This window comes from Gopherus evgoodei, chromosome 18, assembly GCF_007399415.2.
Source record: "Gopherus evgoodei ecotype Sinaloan lineage chromosome 18, rGopEvg1_v1.p, whole genome shotgun sequence".
NCBI lineage: Eukaryota > Metazoa > Chordata > Testudines > Testudinidae > Gopherus > Gopherus evgoodei.
In genome coordinates, this window is record NC_044339.1 from 10,185,425 (window position 1) to 10,205,053 (window position 19,629).

The 19,629-nt window shown below is 40.3% G+C and overlaps 1 protein-coding gene across 11 annotated transcripts in view; it reads right to left on the reverse strand.

Annotated features, from left to right (window-relative positions):
• Nucleotides 1-2,565: 2,565 nt before the first annotated feature.
• VPS13D (vacuolar protein sorting 13 homolog D) overlaps nucleotides 2,566-19,629 on the reverse strand; it is a 191,016-nt gene continuing 173,952 nt past the window's right edge. For all 11 annotated transcript variants that reach the window (XM_030537965.1, XM_030537973.1, XM_030537971.1 and 8 more), the window contains 3 exons: nucleotides 14,092-14,223; nucleotides 5,171-5,411; nucleotides 2,566-3,977 (listed from right to left, as the gene is read on the reverse strand). In XM_030537965.1, coding sequence (XP_030393825.1) covers nucleotides 3,846-3,977; nucleotides 5,171-5,411; nucleotides 14,092-14,223 — 505 coding nt within the window. In that variant the 3' untranslated portion in view covers nucleotides 2,566-3,845. The remainder of the gene's footprint in view (nucleotides 3,978-5,170; nucleotides 5,412-14,091; nucleotides 14,224-19,629) is intronic.

Consider the following 19,629-nt stretch of genomic DNA (forward strand, 5'->3'; position numbering starts at 1 on the left):
CATAATAAAGGGCAAGATAGTGCCTTAAAAGGTTTAGGATCACATTGTTTACAGTGTAGAACCAAATATTTTAGATCCTCAGAATCATTTTGAAATAACTTTACCCTTTCCCAGTTGGTATTATAAATGTCCTCCGACTGCTGAAGCATTAGCTGCTCAAACTAGAATGAAAATGAAGTGGTTCTAGATGGGCAGAGAACACGCTGTACGATTTTCAACTGAAGAGAAAATAGAAACACCAAGAACCAGAGCATCTTTAACAGTATAAAAGCAACTTTCCTTCTCTTGGTATTGACACGTCCTCATCAGTTATTGGGAATGGACTACATCCACCCTGATTGAATTGGCCCTGTCAACACTTGGCTCTCCACTTGTAAGGTAATTCCCTTCTCTTCATGTATAATAATACCTGCATTTGTAATTTTCACTCCATGCATCTGAAGTGGGTTTTTTTACTCACAAAAACTTATGCCCAAATAAATCTGTTAGTCTTTAAGGTGCCACCAGACTCCATGTTGTTTTTGTGGATACAGACTAACATGGCTACCCTGATACCTGTTGGCTTATTGTTTTTATACAACTGTTAAAACCAACATGGCGTTTGCATCTCTGTTAAATGTGCTATTTTTATTTTCAAATAAAGGTGGATGGATACATAAGGCAGTTATAAACAATTTCATGTTAAGCATGAAGCAATTGTTGGTTTGCTCATCAAACTTGTATGCATCATGTTTTCTGAGGATAATAGCGTGAAAGGAAGAAAACCCCAGTGTCACCCTTACTGTATTCTTCACAAGCTAATTTTAGAGTTTCTCACAGGTTAGAGTCTCTAGCGATTAGATTTATTTACAATAGTAAGGGTCTGGGGTGAGGGAGGTGGGCGTTAAACTACATTTACAGGCAAAGCCCATCATTTAAAGCCTGAGCCGGCTCTCACTGTCGTAGGCTGCAGTACCCCTACTGCCATCACTAGCAGCAGGATGGAGCTGCTAAGCCATTTGCTCTGTAGTTGATAAATATTCATATTCAATTGTCATTAGGTGGAACGCAAGATTTTCCCCTTGGTGCCCAAGCTCTGGCGATCGCATTTACTAACTGGATCATTAAAGAAATGCAGCAACTGGTCCTTTGTTTGCTTACAGCTTGTTTGAATCGTTATGAATCTTCTCAGGAGAGCGAAGAAGAAAACGTCACTTATTCTCCTCCTCTGCAGAACATTAGTTTTGAATATGGCTCTTGGAATTTGAAAGCTACGTTAGCAATAGGTTAGGAGTGCCGGTAGCAATAGGAAGCACACCGCAAGAGTTCTTACTGAAATAATACAAAAATGGTTGGGTTCTGGTGACAAAACTTCATGTCACTCACACACTGTCTTTTAAAGCCATCTAAGATACATATTCAACGTTCAAACCCATTGAGCACAAGACTGTTAAGTGAGGTAAATTACTGCCTTCAGTTATGCATGGGTCATTCCCTTTGCAAACAGTAGGGTGGATGCTCCCATAAGGACACAATTTGACCTAGTAAAGAACTTTCTTCACTGTTTCAAGGACGTGGGGCTACAGGTCTTAGAATTGTTTAAAGCCACATACAATGCACTGTATTCATGTCCAGTTGGTGGGTTACAGTCTTCTGAGATCTGAACGATGGACATTGCTTACTGGATGGTCGTCACCAGGTAAACAGGCAAATACTTTCTGAAACTAAAACAGAAGTAGTTATTTGAGCCTAGGGACCCGCTATGGCTAACATGTATATGCAGGGTACATAACCAACCTTTTTAGCTGTTGGTGTGTCTTGCTTTAATTACCAATACATATCTGCTCAACCATATACGATTTATCAGGTAACAACTTGATTCTTGTCACTGAATTGGCAAGAAGATGGGCTCTGACTCATTTATTTCTCATTTTAGATTGTGTGTGATCCAATATGATTAGATGCTTCCCCCCAAAAACCTTCCAGCTTGAATAGCTAGATGTTCACTGCAACAAGTATGAATTTTATATGGGACAGCTGTAGTGAGCCTAAAGCAATATTGAGCCAATGCACAGGCTGAACAGCTAAAACTTACTTTAAAAATACAATATGCAGAGAAATGTACTCCAAAAGTGAAGCATTCAATTAAGTTTGTGTAATGGACCTTTATGGATTTTAAATTCTAACCACTTAGATCACACACATCAACTGATCATCACAGCTTGTCTGTACACACTGAACCTCTGCATTTCACATATTACAAATTGTTTTACTCTAGCCTTAAATTTAAAAATATTCTTACCATGTGCCTTTATTTAAGAACTTGACAAATAAGTGAATTCAAGAGTAAAACTTTAATGGACTACTTATTTTTAATCAAAAGTTTACAAAAAGTATGCATGTTGGGAAAACCTGCTGAAATCCACAACATGTTACTCGTAATTTTGTGGCAATAGCATATCCCATGATGAAACTTGCAGAGCAGATGCCATGTTGCAGGCAGGAAGTCATTGCAATTGTAAACCACATTCAGAGAGACAAAGAGCCCAACAGCACCATTAAAAAAAAAAAGTAAACAGCAAGATATTCCTTATATATTTTTTAATTGAAAAAACTTACAAAATATGACTTAACTCCATTACAGATAAAGTCAATTTTCCTAGTTTCTTTGAGTTACAGGACAAGCCACCATCTTTCCTCCAAGTCTATGAGATCACACTCTGCTTTTGGTAAGGGAACACTGTCAAGGGTAATGAGTCCAACATTTGATGTAAAGTACTTCTGTCTCTCAATACTGTATCTATTCAAAAAGTTTAATTAGGAGGTGTATGTTTTAAGATTCCAAAACAAATGATGCAGTGATTTTTCAAATCAACCCACATCTGTGCCAGCAGCCTAACACTTATGAGTAACCCTACAATAACAAACTAATTTATTAAATCACACTTATTAAATCAAAGGGTGGTGGAGGAAGCGTGTGTGAAACCCGAAAATTAAGATTTCAAATTTTGTCCTTTTAAAATATCTTGCCAATGTCACCAGCAACTGGATTATATCTGTCTACAATACAGTTTTGAACAGGGTCTGGTTATTTTCCTGAAAACTAAGCAATCATTTTGCAAAAAAATGATCTCTCTGTTTTTAATACTGAAGAGTGCCATTAAACTATGTGAACCAGTAAGCCACATCACTCTACTCCAGTAAACAGATTCACAAAAGCATTATGAATCTGGTGTAAAAAATGAAGTGAACTTCTGGCAGAGCATTTTATGCATCTGCTTTAAATTGCACCCAGGGTCCTGAAATTAAAAAAAAAAAAATGCACCCTTATGATAAGATTCTTTAACCACTCCACTCTCTACAACTCCACAGAAGACAAATGAATGTCTTTATATTACAACTACATTCCTTAACTCTTAAGAATAGCTTTCTAGAGAGAATGTACAGTTTCAATTAGTGCAATATGACTCAATAGAACTTTTCTTAAATTTTTTTTTTGTTAACAGTAAACAGACCTTTATACAGACCCACAAACTATTTTGTACTTCTTTATTTACATCAAACACAGTTGTACATATATACATGTTATCAAAATACGGAACTTCCCCCATAACATTTCAAACATCTTATGTAATAAACACTTAAAAAAATTATTGTTCTTTCATAAACTAAATAATTCCATACAGCAAATACTCTAATTGCATTCATTTGTTTCCAGTGCACTATGTTCTCCAGTTACAGAATATACTTTCCACCAATCAATGTTTGTTCTTTCATTTTATTTTGGAGACAGAATACCCTTATCCCCTGGATTAGTACTTGCGACGGTGTTAGGGAAATTCAGTCTGGCAGTAAGTTGGATGGTTTCAGGAGTCCAGCTCCAATTCTTCTTGGTTTTCACTGAGTCTTAGCATAAGTTGTTGCTCATAATAAAGGCTCTTTGCATAGTTTATTTCTTGAGATAACTTTACTGCTAAAACTTCAGACTTGACATGGACCTGCACAAATAAAAGTTTATTATATATACAGCAGTGTTTAAAGTAGTGGGAAATTTTAATACCCCCGTGAAGATAAAAAAAAATCAACTTAAAGTAACTATCTGCAGTTATCAAATCGGTCATCTAACTGCAATGACCAGGCTGGTTACTTTAAGAGGTAGTCCTATCTAGTGTTAAACTAGAAACTGGGACTCAGTTTCTGTTGCCAGGTGTACCACTTACTCATCATTTTCCCTCTCTCTAAAGTAGAGATGACCTTACCTAGCTCAGTGCTGAAGTTGAGTGAATTAATGTTTGTAAAAGGGTTTGAGATACTCTGATCAACAGTATCTTAATTACTGACATGGAACTTGGCTCAAAGAGACAGATAACTAGAGACATTAGGTATGCTATTTGCACTGGAGGGAGAGAGAGATGGGCCGTACAAGTACTTTGGGGCCAGTCGTTTTACCCCTCCTATCTTTACTGTCTCTTTTCTATTTAGAAATTCAGTGCTTTGGGGCAGGGTCAGTCTTTTATGGGGCACTGATCTATGCTCAACTCTCTAGGTGCTACCGTAATACTTACATCAGTAAATGTACAAACTCCAGTTAGATTAGAACTGAGAGTTCTGCTATTTTTGATCTGTCTGCATTACAAAGATTAGTTTTTACTATACACATGGAATAAATATCATGAGATTGGAAAGAATATTTTGCTACGACAAGGTGAGGAAGAGCAGACACTGTAAAACAGCCTGATGGATATTCCATTTAACAAAGGAATACTGGGTCAGGCTTCTGAATTGGGTTTTGTTTTTTTTTTTAAATTAGATTCCGCTCCTAGTAATATCATTTTGGGCAATGCCCCGCCTATCATTCTGCTTGGATTTCTTGTCCTCAGGAAATGGAACAGTCTCCATATCTGTCAGTGATACGTTCTCTTATTGAGGGAGCTGCTGGATTTGCCTTGATCTTTCTCTTGATCTTAAAGAACAAAACTACCACGATCACTTCTGCACCCAGGTCTCCCTCACAGAAACACCATAAAAAAAAAAAAGACGTCAGTGTCTACTTTCACTGACGGTTGACTGACATTTTCATAATTCAATGGCATAGAAGATGATATACCAATGATGACAAAGTATTTGACTATTGCAATATAGAAAGCAAAAAAACATAATATGAACAGAAGAGTAAGTGTTGGGTCCTCACCATCGGTTTCTGTTGTGATGGGCCTGGTATTGCTACACTGCTACTTGTATTCCCAGCTTTCTTTGTCAGCTGTACATAGACCTTCCCGTGGTCTTTTGAAATGAGGCAGTGGTAGAGATGATCGTATTTGACTTCCAAGAAGATGGCCTCTCTGTCTACATAATCCCCACTCTTCAGGAAATAAACAGCTTTGGATGAAATAAGAACACAATAGCTGTCTGTGTTCTCCACTGCTATGAAACTGCAAAAACCAGAAAGATAAGTCAGTGTTGTTTTACCTCACTGAGCTGGGAGGGAGACTATTCTGTTCTTGTACTTGCTACTCCCTGTGTGACCTCTGAAAATCTACCAGGAAAATGAACCGCAGCAGAGAGAGTGCTGTGACCTTAGGATTCAAATGTTTTTTATTAGTTCATCAAAAATAAATATGCCCCTAAGGGTCACCCTGGCACAATAAGCGTAATATTAATATTAAAGTGCCTGTTTTGTAGCCTTTCTAGCTTTGGAGACGAGGGCTACAAAATAGGCAGACCTTGCATTTGTGCAAGTTTCTTCATGAGGTTGACAGATTTCCACTCCATATGGCTAAATGCAGTGCCTTGCATCTCCACTCCATACGGCTCAATGCAGTGCCTTGCAACCTGTAGGAGAACACTTCAACCTCCCTGGCCACACTATAGCAGACCTTAAGGTGGCCATCCTGCAGCAAAAAAACGTCAGGACTAGACTTCAAAGAGAAACTGCTGAGCTTCAGTTCATCTGCAAATTTGACACCATCAGCTCAGGATTAAACACACTGTGAATGGCTTGCCAATGACAGAATCAGTTTCTCCTCCCTTGGTTTTCACACCTCAACTGCTAGAACAGGGCCTCATCCTCCCTGATTGAACTACCTCATTATGTCTAGCTTGTCTGCATATGTATACCTGCCCCTGGAAATTTCCACTATGTGCATCTGACGATGTGGGTATTCACCCACGAAAGCTCATGCTCCAAAACGTCTGTTAGTCTATAAGGTGCCACAGGACTCTTTGCTGCTTTTACAAAACAGGCAGAGTTACAGCGTTAACTCTAGATCAAACAAAACATCAGGTATACAATAGTCTCACTCAGAAACCAAAGAAAGTAGAGTTAAAAGTGACATGGAACAGAAGGATAAGAAAGCTTATCCCAGCGGGAGGGACAGCTCAGTGGTTTGAGCATTGGCCTGCTAAACCCAGGGTTGTGAGTTCAATCCTTGAGGGGGCCATTTAGTGAACTGGGGTAAAAATCTGTCTGGGGATTGGTCCTGCTTTGAGCAGAGGGTTGGACTAGATGACCTACTGAGGTCCCTTTCAACTCTAATCTTCTATGAAAGCCAGGCAGTGAGACTGGGTGAGCACATAGCATACCAAGTTTTACTGCCTTCAGTCAGGAGTGCGATTTTTTTTATATTTATGTCAGTAGGAGGGGAATAAGAGAAGAGAGGAATGGGTAGAGATGCAATCACCCCACGACATAGGTGGCTGGGAGCATTCTGTTAATAAATATGGTTCAGTTGGAGGGGTTCGACTGAGTCACTGCCCTACCTTTCAAAGCACACAAGAAATTTCCCCACCATGGAGAGGTGGTGGTTGGTTTGTTTGTTTAAAGACAATTTTATTGCTGACAATTTCTTTAAATTAAAATTGTTTGTAAATCTACTCTGATGGAAGGTGTGTTGGAATGTATTAATGAAACCACACGACTGTCTCTCATGATACATTACAAACTACAGTGCTTCACTTTCCTTTCTTCAAAAAAAAAACAAACAAAAAAACAAAAACAATGTTAACCTGCTGCCTGACCAGTAGCTAGAGAAGAGAAATTAGCTGTTTAACATTGGGGGTGAAAGGTTAAGCAGCAAGCAGGAGGGTTTCCCAGAGAGATTAGTTAGCTTGAGTGATGAATATGGGAGGGAGTATAGGGGGAATGAAGAAGATTCAGAGAATTATACTGTCTGAACAGATCAATGTAAAAACAATTACAACTCAAAAGTGAAATATTTTATATATACACAACATTTTGAGTCACCAAACAAGCCTGAACACTAATGGGGTATTTTACAAATTTAAATATGTATTGAGTTTCTCTATTCACACTATTAAATGAGAGTGCTAAATGGAATTTTGAGTGTTATTCCTGCACCGTCAGTAATTCACTAGTGTATGAAACATGCCTGCAGGAAGGAGATTCTACCCCCTTAGATCAATTACTAGGCAGTTTGAAACTTATTGTGCATAGCAACAATTAACATTCTCATTCTGTTATTTTTAAATCTCCCTCTTCCAAACGGTTACAGCTTGAGAGGCCTATTGCAATTTTTCAGAGACGATGTTCCTATTCAAATGAAACTGACAACTATGTGTTACCTGTCCTATTCTCCTTACCAACTAAGGGTATGTCTACATCTACAATTTTGCAGCGCTGGTTGTTACAGCTGTATTAGTACAGCTGTATAGAGCCAGCGCTGCAGAGTGGCCACACTTACAGCAACCAGCACTGCAAGTGGTAGATGTGGCCACACTGCAGCGCTGTTGGGCGGCTTCAAGGGGGGTTCGGGGAACGCGAGAGCAAACCGGGGAAGGAGATCAGCTTCCCCGCGGTTTGCTCTCGCGTTCCCCGAACCCCCCTGCAAACCGCAGGGAAGGAGACCTGCTTGCTCGGGGGTTCGGGGAACGCGAGAGCAAACCAGGGAAGGAGACCAGCTTCCCCGCGGTTTGCTCTCGCGTTCCCCGAACCCCCCTGCAAACCGCAGGGAAGGAGACCTGCTTGCTCGGGGAACACGAGAGCAAACCGGGGAAGGAGACCAGCTTCCCCGCGGTTTGCTCTCGCGTTCCCCGAACCCCCCTGCAAACCGCAGGGAAGGAGACCTGCTTGCTCGGGGGTTCGGGGAACGCGAGAGCAAACTGCAGGGAAGGAGACCTGCTTGCACGGGGGTTCAGGGAACGCGAGAGCAAACCGGGGAAGGAGACCAGCTTCCCCGCGGTTTGCTCTCGCGTTCCCCGAACCCCCCTGCAAACCGCAGGGAAGGAGACTTGCTTGCACGGGGGTTCGGGGAACGTGAGAGCAAACTGGGGAAGGAGACCAGCTTCCCCGCGGTTTGCTGTCGCGTTCCCGGAACCCCCCTGCAAACCGCAGGGAAGGAGACCTGCTTGCACGGGGGTTCGGGGAGCACGAGAGCAAACCGGGGAAGGAGACCTGCTTGATTACCAGAGAGGCTTCCTCAGGTATGCTGGGATACCTGCTTATTCCACGGAGGTCAAGAAAAGCGCTGGTAAGTGTCTACACTTGATTACCAGCGCTGGATCACCAGCGCTGGATCCTCTACACCCGAGACAAAACGGGAGTACGGCCAGCGCTGCAAACAGGGAGTTGCAGCGCTGGTGATGCCCTGCAGATGTGTACACCTCCTAAGTTGCAGCGCTGTAACCCCCTCACCAGCGCTGCAACTTTGTGATGTAGACAAGCCCTAAGTGTTCTCTGCAGGCACTGTTTCTGCAGATCCACACTGCGTGTGCCAACCACAGCATAAGCCTGATGATGTGATGTCTCAAAGATGAGCAGATGATAAGAACATAAGAATGGCCATACTAAAGCTCCATCCAGCCCAGTATCCTGTCTGCCAACAGTGGCCAATGCCAGATGCCCCAGAGGGAGTTAACCTAACAGGCAATGAGCAAGCGATCTCTCTCCTGCCATCCATCTCCACCCTCTGACAAACAGAGGCTAGGGACACCATTCCTTACCCATCCTGGCTAATGGCCATTAATGGACTTAACATCCACAATTTTATCTAGTTCTCTTTTAAATTCTGTTATAGTCCTGCCTTCACAACCTCCTCAGGCAAGGAGTTCCACAGGCTGACTGTGCACTGTGTGAGGAAGAACTTCCTTTTATTTGTTTTAAACCTGCTGCCCATTAATTTCATTTGGTGGCCCCTAGTTCTTGTATTATGGGAACAAGTAAATAACTTTTCCTTATTCACTTTCTCCACATCACTCATGATTTTATAGACCTCTATCCTATCCCCCCTTAGTCTCCTCTTTTCCAAGCTGAAAAGTCCTAGACTCTTTAATCTCTCCTCATATGGGATCTGTTCCAAACCCCTAATAATTTTCGTTGCCCTTTTCTGAACCTTTTCTAATGTCAGTATATCTTTTTTGAGACAAGGAGACCTTATCTGTACACAGTATTCAAGATGTGGGTGTACCATGGATTTATACAAGGGCAATAAGATATTCTCCGTCTTACTCTCTATCCCTTTTTGAATGATTCCTAACATCCTGTTTGCTTTTTTGACTGCCGCTGCACACTGCATGGACCTCTTCAGAGAACTATCCACGATGACTCTAAGAGCTCTTTCCTGATTAGTTGTAGCTAAACTATCCACCATCATATTGTATGTATAGTTGGAGTTATTTCTTCCAATGCGTGTTACTTTACATTTATCCACATTAAATTTCATTTGCCATTTTGTTGCCCAATCATTTAGTTTTGTGAGATCTTTTTGAAGTTCTTCACAGTCTGCTTTGGTTTTAACTATCTTGAACAGTTTACTATCGTCTGCAAACTTTGCCACCTCACTGTTTACCCCTTTCTCCAGATCATTTATGAATAAGTTGAATAGGATTGGTCCGAGGACTGACCACTGGAGAACACCAGTAGTTACCCCTCTCCATTCTGAAAATTCACCATTTATTCCTACCTTTTGTTCCCTGTATTTTAACCAGTTCTCAATTCATTGCAGGACAGGATCCAGCAAATAAGCACCTCTTGCCATTACTGGCAGCAGCAGGAAGATGCAGAGAAACTCACTGTCACATATTCTTGGAAGTTCTTCTTTCACACATTCTTCAGTGTATGGAGAGAAATACCAAAGGGGTTGTAGGGCACAGCCAGTGGAAGGAGTTTCTGAATTTCTGATAAATGTTATCGGTAGAACTGGGTGGAAATTTTTGTACAGAAAATGCCAGTTCATTGAAATTGAAACGTTCTGCAGGAACATGTCGATTTAGATGACATTCGAGTAGAAACCAGACAAGTTTCTTATGGAACCCCACCTGCTACTCAGGTTTTGAAACCTGGTTGCTGGTACCTCAGCAGCCTGCGGGGGAACCAGAACTCCCAGCTCCTTGTCAACTTGGACTGACAAGGAGCTAGAAGCCTGGAAGTCCTTGGCACCCAAGCTTGCTGGCAGCCTGAGCTCCCAGGGCTTCCATGGTCCCTGACTCTGGGGTAGGCTGCGTGGCAAACTCTGGCTCCTTAGCCGCTCACATGGCAGGCTGCCACAAACAGCCAGGGATCGAGGTGGCTGATTCTCAGCCTGGCTGACTCCCCAGCAATGACCTCCTGATGTCCAAGGAGTCAGGCAGCTGTTCCAGGAAAAATTTTGAGAATTTTTTTTTCCCTACTATGAAGTGAAATCTTTGATGGAACAGAAAATCCAGTTACTAATCAGTTTTAGTTATTGGCTGCGAAACTGTCATCAGCTCCACCATTTGAGTAGCACTTTGCACAATATAGTAATCTACATCTGACTGAACCACTGGTTATCAAAGAGGATTTTAATATCAAAACATCTAGCAGGGTCAGTTAATCAGATTTCTCCTCGCCCCTCAGTAAAATGGCTGGGACTCCAAACTGCTATGGTAACACAAATCCCACCACCATTGGTTTCTGATTGAAAGAATCATGCCAATAATCTTCAGAAAATCCTTTCCATTACTAGCTTACTCCAGGAGGGTTCTTCTGTATTGTACACTTAACTCTTTGTCTTTTCCCCTCATGCCTGTGCATCTCCTAGTCATGACAATTCATAGAGTCTCTTGTCATTGTAAACACAGATGATATGATTAAGGAGAAGTATCACCACACCTTGTCTTTAGGGCTTTTCTTTTTCTTTTTTTTTTAATGATTTAAAAGCTGTCAATGTTTCAAACACTAAGTGCATTAATCATCATATGTATCTATTCTACTCTTTAGACTACAGGTGTGCCATTTAGCAGATAGGTAAAGACCTTTGAAACTAGTCTCATTAATAAAAAACTGTCACATTAAATCCATCCTGTTTTAGTTCTATGTACACAGGCCACTGTATTCCCAGCACTCTTTGTTTGACAAACTTTTTTTTTTTTAATTCAACCAGCTCCCTTGTTCTAGTGCCTCTCAATTCAGTTATGAAATAAAACGAACAAACTGTCAAGTTATATGTTGCTGTTCCCAGTTATATGTTGCTTGTTTAACTTACTATTTCCAGTTAACAATCCCAACTTTCATTTATCTGCTATACTACTATACCAGTGGTGGGTGCCTGCGGATGGTCAATGTAAACAAACTGTCTCATGGCTCGCCAGCAGATTACACTCATGGGCCTATACTGTTCAACAGCAGCTCCTCTCACAGCCTTACATGTTTAAATCTTTACCATGTATCATTTTTAAGAAGACATCACAGCTAAGACAGTAGAGTTGTTACATAATTTTTTCAGGAGTGTGATGGGCATTTAATTTCTCCTCACACCACTGTGACAAAACAGGTACTATGTTTTATATCCATTTTAGAGACAGGCAAACTGAGGTGCTCTGGCTTCAGTCAGACGTTTCCAAAATGTGGTTCATAGATCAATGGTGATTCACACAGAATTTAGTGGCCAAATGGTTCTGGTTTTCCTTGTTCCCAGCTGCCAAATGCATTAAAAGAAGCTAACAAACACAAAAATTCATAGTATTATTATTCTATGTAAGAAATTGCCACAAGGAAGTTATGAAATTTCAGATGGGAAAGGAGGTGGTCTGTGTAATTGTAAAGGCATGGGGAGATAATCATGGGACAACCTCTGTTAAAATGCGGCCCATCCAATGAGAAACTATTATATTATTGTTTCTACTATATATAGAAAGCTACACAATTACATAGAACGCTAATACCATATTCTAACTGGATTAAACTTTGAAGGAAATGATTTACTTAATTTTATCAGTTTCTCTTGATCAATTAAAGTCACATTCCATAAATCAAATTACTTTAAAGAGGGAAAAAAATTCCACCAAATGGCAAGACTATTGTCTAAACTAAAAGCAAACAGACAATAAAAGGAAATCATTTTTTCCTGCTATAGTTTACTGAATATTTAAGCCCCGATCTTCAGATGTGCTCAGCTTAAGGAGCTTCCTTGAGTTCACTGATGTTCTCAGGCCCAGCACTTTAGAAAATCGGATGATTAATTTCTATGATGCTTTTTAGAACAGGCCAGATTTAATCTTTACAGATTTTTCTACAAGCTGTCAGGGATGTATTTTGAGGAACAGAGGTATGAAAACCCAGGGCAGTGATTTCCTAGTGAAGCACTGACATTTTAGCAAATTGGTAGTTAAACCTTACATTTCATTCTAAGTTTGAGTCACACATCATTACTCATTTTTCTTTTGCCAACAACATACATCCTCTCCTCTGTGCTTAAAGTTTCGACAGAAGAGCCGAACACTAAGACATTAGTTTTTTTTTCTATATTCCTACATTTCTGTGATTTAAAAAAATCAAATTAATAAAAGAAAATGAAAAATTAAATGAAACAAGATCCAGTAGAACAAAGTAGAAGCAACCAGATCTCTGGAGAATTCGTGGGGCTTTAACTACATCAGGAAGTAATTACACAATATTTTCCAGAAGTGAAACAGTGAGCCTAACTGGAAAAAAATGTGGAAACATTTAGTTAGAACAGTAGAGCAAGGTATTATAGCCCCTCTTTTATGGATTAAACTTTGAAGGAAAATATGCAAATAATCAGGTCTTTAAATCTGTTTTTAATTACAACACTAGAATAGAAGTCAGAGGCACAATTTTGTACTGGTTTTCCATGACAAGAGAGATACCATTTTCTTGCTGAGTGATATTTTTGTTGGTGAAAGTCACAGTGAATGAACAATACAACAGCTGAAATTGTGTTAGACATTTTTGTAAATTTCACTAATGTACTTACTCATTTAGTAGCACGCGCGTACCCCCCGCTTCCCTTGCTCATCAAAGTCTTATTTGAAAAATCTAAATCTATCTCAATTTCCCCCCAGCAGAAGCCAGATTATGGCCCCTGACAGTGAAAAATCTGTCCACGCACTCTGTGTGTGTTTCAGAGCCACTGAAACAACAGAACTTCCCACGAGAGACAAAGTGATCACTAGTGCACAACCAACAAGAAAACCCTGGTGTGCGCACAGCTGCTGGAGAGCAGCTGTCAAATCTCTTAGACCCCCAGCTTGAATAGTAGTAGGGAGAATGCAAAAATGGAGAGGGCAGGGAAGGTCATGGTGCCACCAAATTAGAAACACTGAGGCACAAGGCTAGATGTCAAGTGAAATAATTTCTCTGTAACCTCACCTTCTTGGAAAATGTAACTGTTTTATTCTTTCAAAGCAAAATGAGAGTAATGAGACTGATAACATGCAGTTAAACAAGACTGCTACATCATTTAGAAACCTAACTGCTCAAATTCTTTCTTTTGCAAATGTGGGGAGAGAGACTGACCATGTAATTCAGACTGAACATCAACAGACATGGGTTCTAATCTTGGCTCTGCAATAGCCTGTGAGAGACACCTTGGACTAATTACTTAATATCTTTATTGCCTCAATTTTCCTTATCTGTGAATCAGAGATGATGACAATGAGCTAACTTACAAGGGTTTTGTCAGGCTACATCAAATGATATTTGTAAAACCTATGAACACACTTGGAAGGGAGGGGATAATGGAAGTTCTCAAGTACCAAAAATATCCTCCAGTACATCAAAAACAAGAGAAATAGATGACGTGGATAAGAAAAGCTTTTAGTGGCTATCACAAAGGGACAATATATTTTCATACAATGATTATATTGCAACACAGCAGTTGCTGGGTTAATACTTACAACTCATCTTGGATGTTGTCTGTCAGCTTGAATAGCTGCTCCTGTCCTTCCGCCTGGCTTTCTGAATACCGGGGCAATAGTCCTTGAGGGCCTCTGCAACAGCGTGGCTTCCTCACTCTCTCTGCCTGCGTCCTATATACAAAACACATATTAACTGATTTAATGCAACTTTTAAGATTCCCTTGGAAACTTCACTCAATATAAGAAGTCATATTATAAGCAAGGTCTGGCATGGAAAAGCCATTAAGTTTTTAGATGTCTGTTGGTATCTGCTTCATAGAAATACAATAATATTTTATCTGGGGGTCTCGCATGTAGACAGATCTTTATGCTTCTTTTTGCTATTTTCCATTGAAATCTGGTCTGAAATTGAAAAGAAAGCAGTGAAATTGATGTGGAAAAGCACTGTGAAGCACAATGGCCAGCAAAGTTTTAATAAAAACATGTATTAATACATAAAGGTTTTTACCCCTTTTTCCAGAAACAGGAATCCATATGTGGTGTATCCAGACAGTTATTGTATTTGTTGGAGAAGGTTGCATGTTGATGGACAAGATGGCAATAGGCTGAAAAGTAACACACCCACAAGTACTCTGCACATGTTAATGCTCTACCCACTGGTATCTGCATCAGCACTATAGTGTATCTTTAGTTTAAAAAAATCCTGAATGCTTTTAAAATTTCAGACACTATCAACATGTGCAGAATTGTGCTGCAGGATACCCACCCCTGCCTCATTCTTTGCTTCATCCCAATCCCAACACTTTGAGATTCCTGCCTGCTGTTGAGATCTCTCTTTCAAGCTAGTACTATTAATTTTTCAAGAGGCTACTTATAGCTGAATGCAATATTTCTGATTATTGAACCCTACTTCCCCTCAATGTTCTCTACAGACACTGCAGAATGAACTGCTGTTGTCCTTTTGATCTAACGAGGGGGAAAATCTCACATAACAATTAGTTTACGTCTTAAGCTGCTTGGCAACAGCACACAAGAGTCCTTGCCCTCTAAGTTTTGCTTGTTGCAGATGTTTTCTCTGGAGTCTTGTTACTTCTTTAGTGCTTTTCCTTTTCATCAACCCTATCCCTATATACACATACTCACACACACTTTTCAACTCTGCTTTCCTCTGAGTTTTTGGCATTCCTGCCTACTAACTCTAATCATGGCAAACTATATTTTTACCGCCTCTACTCTTCTTGGCTACAGCTACTAGTAAAAGTCACCTTCTATAAGTCCCTCATGTGCCGCCTTTAACTTGAGTCAGAGCTTTATTTGCCATAACTGTTTACTTACTGAGTCACTTATTGTGACTAAATTCACTTTAAGCACTTTGACTATTGCTGTTTCCTGTGGCTTTATTTTCTTGTAGCCTCTGTGGCGTGGTATCATTCAGCTGGCTCAGTGGAAGAAAGAAATGGAAACCTCCCTTTCCCAATCCCTTGGAAAGCAGAGAACAGGCTACTATCATAAATGCCATTGGCTCTTTTAGAAGGCTTTGTTTATTTATTTTTACCTCTGATCTATTTGTTTAAGTCTACACCTGAAATGCAGGAATAAGGTAAATAAAGAGAGGACAGATGTCAGATTTGTAGGATATGCTATTCCAGGGGTCGGCAACCTTTCAGCAGCCGTGTGCCGAGTCTTCATTTATTAACTCTGATTTAAGGTTTTGCATGCCGGCAATAAATTTTAACGTTTTTAAAAGGTCTCTTTCTATAAGTCTATAATATATAACTAAACTATTGCTGTATGTAAAGGAAATAAGGTTTTTAAAATGTTTAAGAAGCTTCATTTAAAATTAAATTAAAATGCAGAGCCCCCCGGACCAGTGGCCTGGACCTGGGCAGTGCAAGTGCCGCTGAAAATCAGCTTGCGTGGTGCCTTCGGCACCCGATAGGTTGCCTACCCCTGTGCTATTCGAACATCTGAATCACCTTACAAAACGTCAACCTGAAATGCCTCAAATGTGTAATGTAGCCACAACCATCACTCTTAAAAATTTCCAGTGTTGCATCTACAGCTAGCTGACATTTCCACAATTTTGTTATTAGTAGGTTCCTAAAAACATTGCTATATCTATCTAATTTACCTAGGAACTGCTGTACTGTATGTAGTTTAGAAACCTGTAGATAACTAGTGCCCAGTAGTGGTCTTTCTTGCATTGGAGAAAAAAATAAAATATCTCCCCTTGTGCTGCTGTTGGAGGTGGTGCAGGGATGAATTACAAAGGTGTAAAGTAATAAAACAGCATTTCATAAGGGATAGACAGGTACTTAGAAGTAAAACTGGACAGCACTTTAATCCAGTTATCAAAATTCTTGCATGCTCCTATTTCCAGGCAGCTGAAATATACTGTGAAGAAGGCTAGTTTGTAACCAAAGAACTTATATAAATAAAAGGTTAAAGCAGAAATCACGACTGCTTCAGTTTCTCAGAACATTTTAATTGTGAACCTTACTTGTGTGAATTTTCCTTCTCTCCATCCACCACGTTCTCGACAGCTTTAAAGGCCCAACTCTTCCACCCTGCACCCACACACTTACAGCAGTTTTCACAACTTTACAAAACAAAATGAATTGCTGAATATGAAAGAAGGGATTGGAGATTACAAAACAGGTACAAACTGGTTGTCGTCTTCTTATTTTATCTGCTTCTCAAGTTTGTGCAACCTCTCTTATCCTTCCAGGGACTTACAACTGCAAAAAGTCAGATCAAGAAAAGAATCCACAGCCCTAAAAATAGTTAAGCCAACCTAAGCCAGACAGCACTAAGCAGACAGCACTAGGTCGAGAGAAGAATTCTTCCACCACTGTAGTAAAGGCTTGTCTACCCTTGAAACAGTATAGCTGCACCGCTGTAGCACTTCAGTGTAGAGAAACGACCAACACTGATGGGAGGAGTTCTCCTGTTAGCGAAAGTAATCTACCTCCCTGAGAGTTTGGTTGCTAGGTTGACAAGAGAATTCTTCCATTGCCTAGCACTGTCTATATTGGAGGTGGGGCGGGTGGGGTCAGTCTAACTACATTGCTCAGGGGAGTGGATTTTTCACACCCTTGAGTGATGTAGCTAGGCTAACTTTTTAGTGTAGACCAGGCACAAGTGTCTACACTGAACTGCTGCAATTGTGCTGCTGTAGCGTTTCTAGTGTAGACATACCCTCTACCAACAAAATTTGATTTTCAGCCTCTCCTGCCATGTTGCCACACAGCTTTTGATTTTGGCAAATGAAAAGTCACTTCTCTACATAAAAAACTAAGAAGCAGTATCACCAAGTGGACTGAGTAGGGACCTAGGAGGCAACACCTAAGATTTAATCTTGGCTCTGCCACAAACTCACTGTGTGATCTTGGACCAAGCACACTGTAGACACTCTTTCATGTCTTAGGGTACGTCTATACTACCTGCCAGATCGGCGGGCAGCGATCAATCTATCGGGGATCGATTTATCACGTGTAGTGTAGATGCGATAAATCGATCCCCGATCGCTTTCCTGTTGACTGCTGAACTCCAGCTCGCTGAGAGGCAGAAGCAAAGTCGACAGGGTAACCGTGATGTGCTGTGAGGATATGAAGTAAGTAATTTAAATTTGATCTAAGATACGTCGACTTCAGCTACGCTATTCTCGCAGCTGAAATTGCATAACTTGATTGATTCCTCCCCGCTCCCGTGTAGACCAGGCCTTAGTTTCCCCATCTGAGAACACGCGATACTTCTACCTATGCATACATATCTTACATAACTTTCAGAGGGCTGATTGTAGAGCATTTTTAAGATGTAAATGCTATATAAGAGCTAATTATTCCAACCATCCCTCTATTTGCCAGAAACTGGGAATTAACGACAGCAGATGGATCACTTGATGATTACCTGTTCTGTTAATTTCCTCTGGGGCACCTGGCATTGGCCACTGTCGGAAGACAGGACACTGGGCTAGCTGGACCCTGGGTCTGACCCAGTAGGGCCATTCTTATGTTCTTCAGAAGTTGAAAAGTAGTATATGACAGAGTGATGACCTTTACTTCACCCTGAACCTATAGAAAAAGAACCTTTTTGCCAGTTTAAGTTCATATAGATCTCCACTAAAAATGATATTAATGTGCACATTTAAATCAGAAATGGTCTGTGAGGATTTAGGCCTGTACGGCACAAGATATTTACTGCAGGTCCGACCACGTATTTATTTATATAAATTTACAGAAAACTAAGACGAGTGAAATAAAATGTTTGAAGCAACATCTGTCTTGAGTTGGAGTAGCCTGAGTATTAAATGATCATATTGAATTCACAATCTAAACAGCTTAAACAAATATTTTAATTTACTGAAGAATTACTTTAAAAGCCTAGTACGAGAGGGTGGAGAATTTCAAAAGTATCTCATATGTGGACAGTTAAGACAATGTAGAAGGAAGTGAACAGGGAAGAACTGCCATCAAGTGCTGAGAACAGGACACTAGGAATCCTGGGTTCTATTCCCATCTCTGCTACTGGCTCACTCTGTGATCTTGGCCATGTCACTTAACTTCTGTCCCTCGGTTCTCCCATAGGTAGAACAGGAATAATAAAACTTCATAGGGGTATGGTTGGCTTAATTGTTAAGTACTTCTAGATCTGTGGATGAAGTCTGTGTGAGAGATGTGCAAATCACTACCAATTTCTGCAATTACAATGCAATACTAAATAAAATGTGTGTTTTTCTTAATGAAAATGTAAAATGTTTGAAGGCTATAGAACATACTTCCACAATAGGAAGCAGAATCCCACCCTCACTATCTTTCCATCTTGCTGTTTGTCCCACCTCTGTGTCACACACACTCCGCAAAGAAAAAGCAGGGTGCCTGAATATCCCACATTTAAAAGAGCAGAACAACAGAGAAATTACTGTTTCTTGGCAGCCCTCATTGGCTCTTAAATCTTTCTGCAGCACCTAGAGACTGCAGCGACAAGTGATTCAGAAATGCTTATGTAGTGACAGATTTAAGGAGTGACTGGTTTACTCTTAACAAAAGGTTTAAACTTAAGTTACAGGTCAATAATTAACTTTTCAATGAAAGACTGTTCCTTTATGCATTCAGGAAAGTGAAATGAATAATGGATCATTAATTCACCTGCCCTGGAATGGGCAAACAAAGTGTCCAATAATTTTCAATATAAAATATTCTTCCAGCAACACTCGATCATGTCATTTTTACTCATATTTTGTCAACTTCTCTTCTGCAGCACAGCGTCTGTAGGCATCTGAAAGGTGGCATGTGAGAATGCTGTGGGACATGGAAAAAATAGGCCTTCTAATCACAACTATTCTGCAGAAATCAGGACAGAGTGCTGGCTTCCAATATCCGGCCTAGGAGCAGGTCACAGAAACAGAAGAAAACTGCTAGGCATAGCAATGTGTTTCTGAAAGACTCTTGGCAATTTATGAGTTAGTCTGGAAGAAATTAGGAGTACAGTGTGTCTACTAAGCTGATTTATTTACTGTTCCTCATTGCTTTTTTGGTGCTAACATGTTCAACCTGGTGATAAAAGGTAATTCTCCTC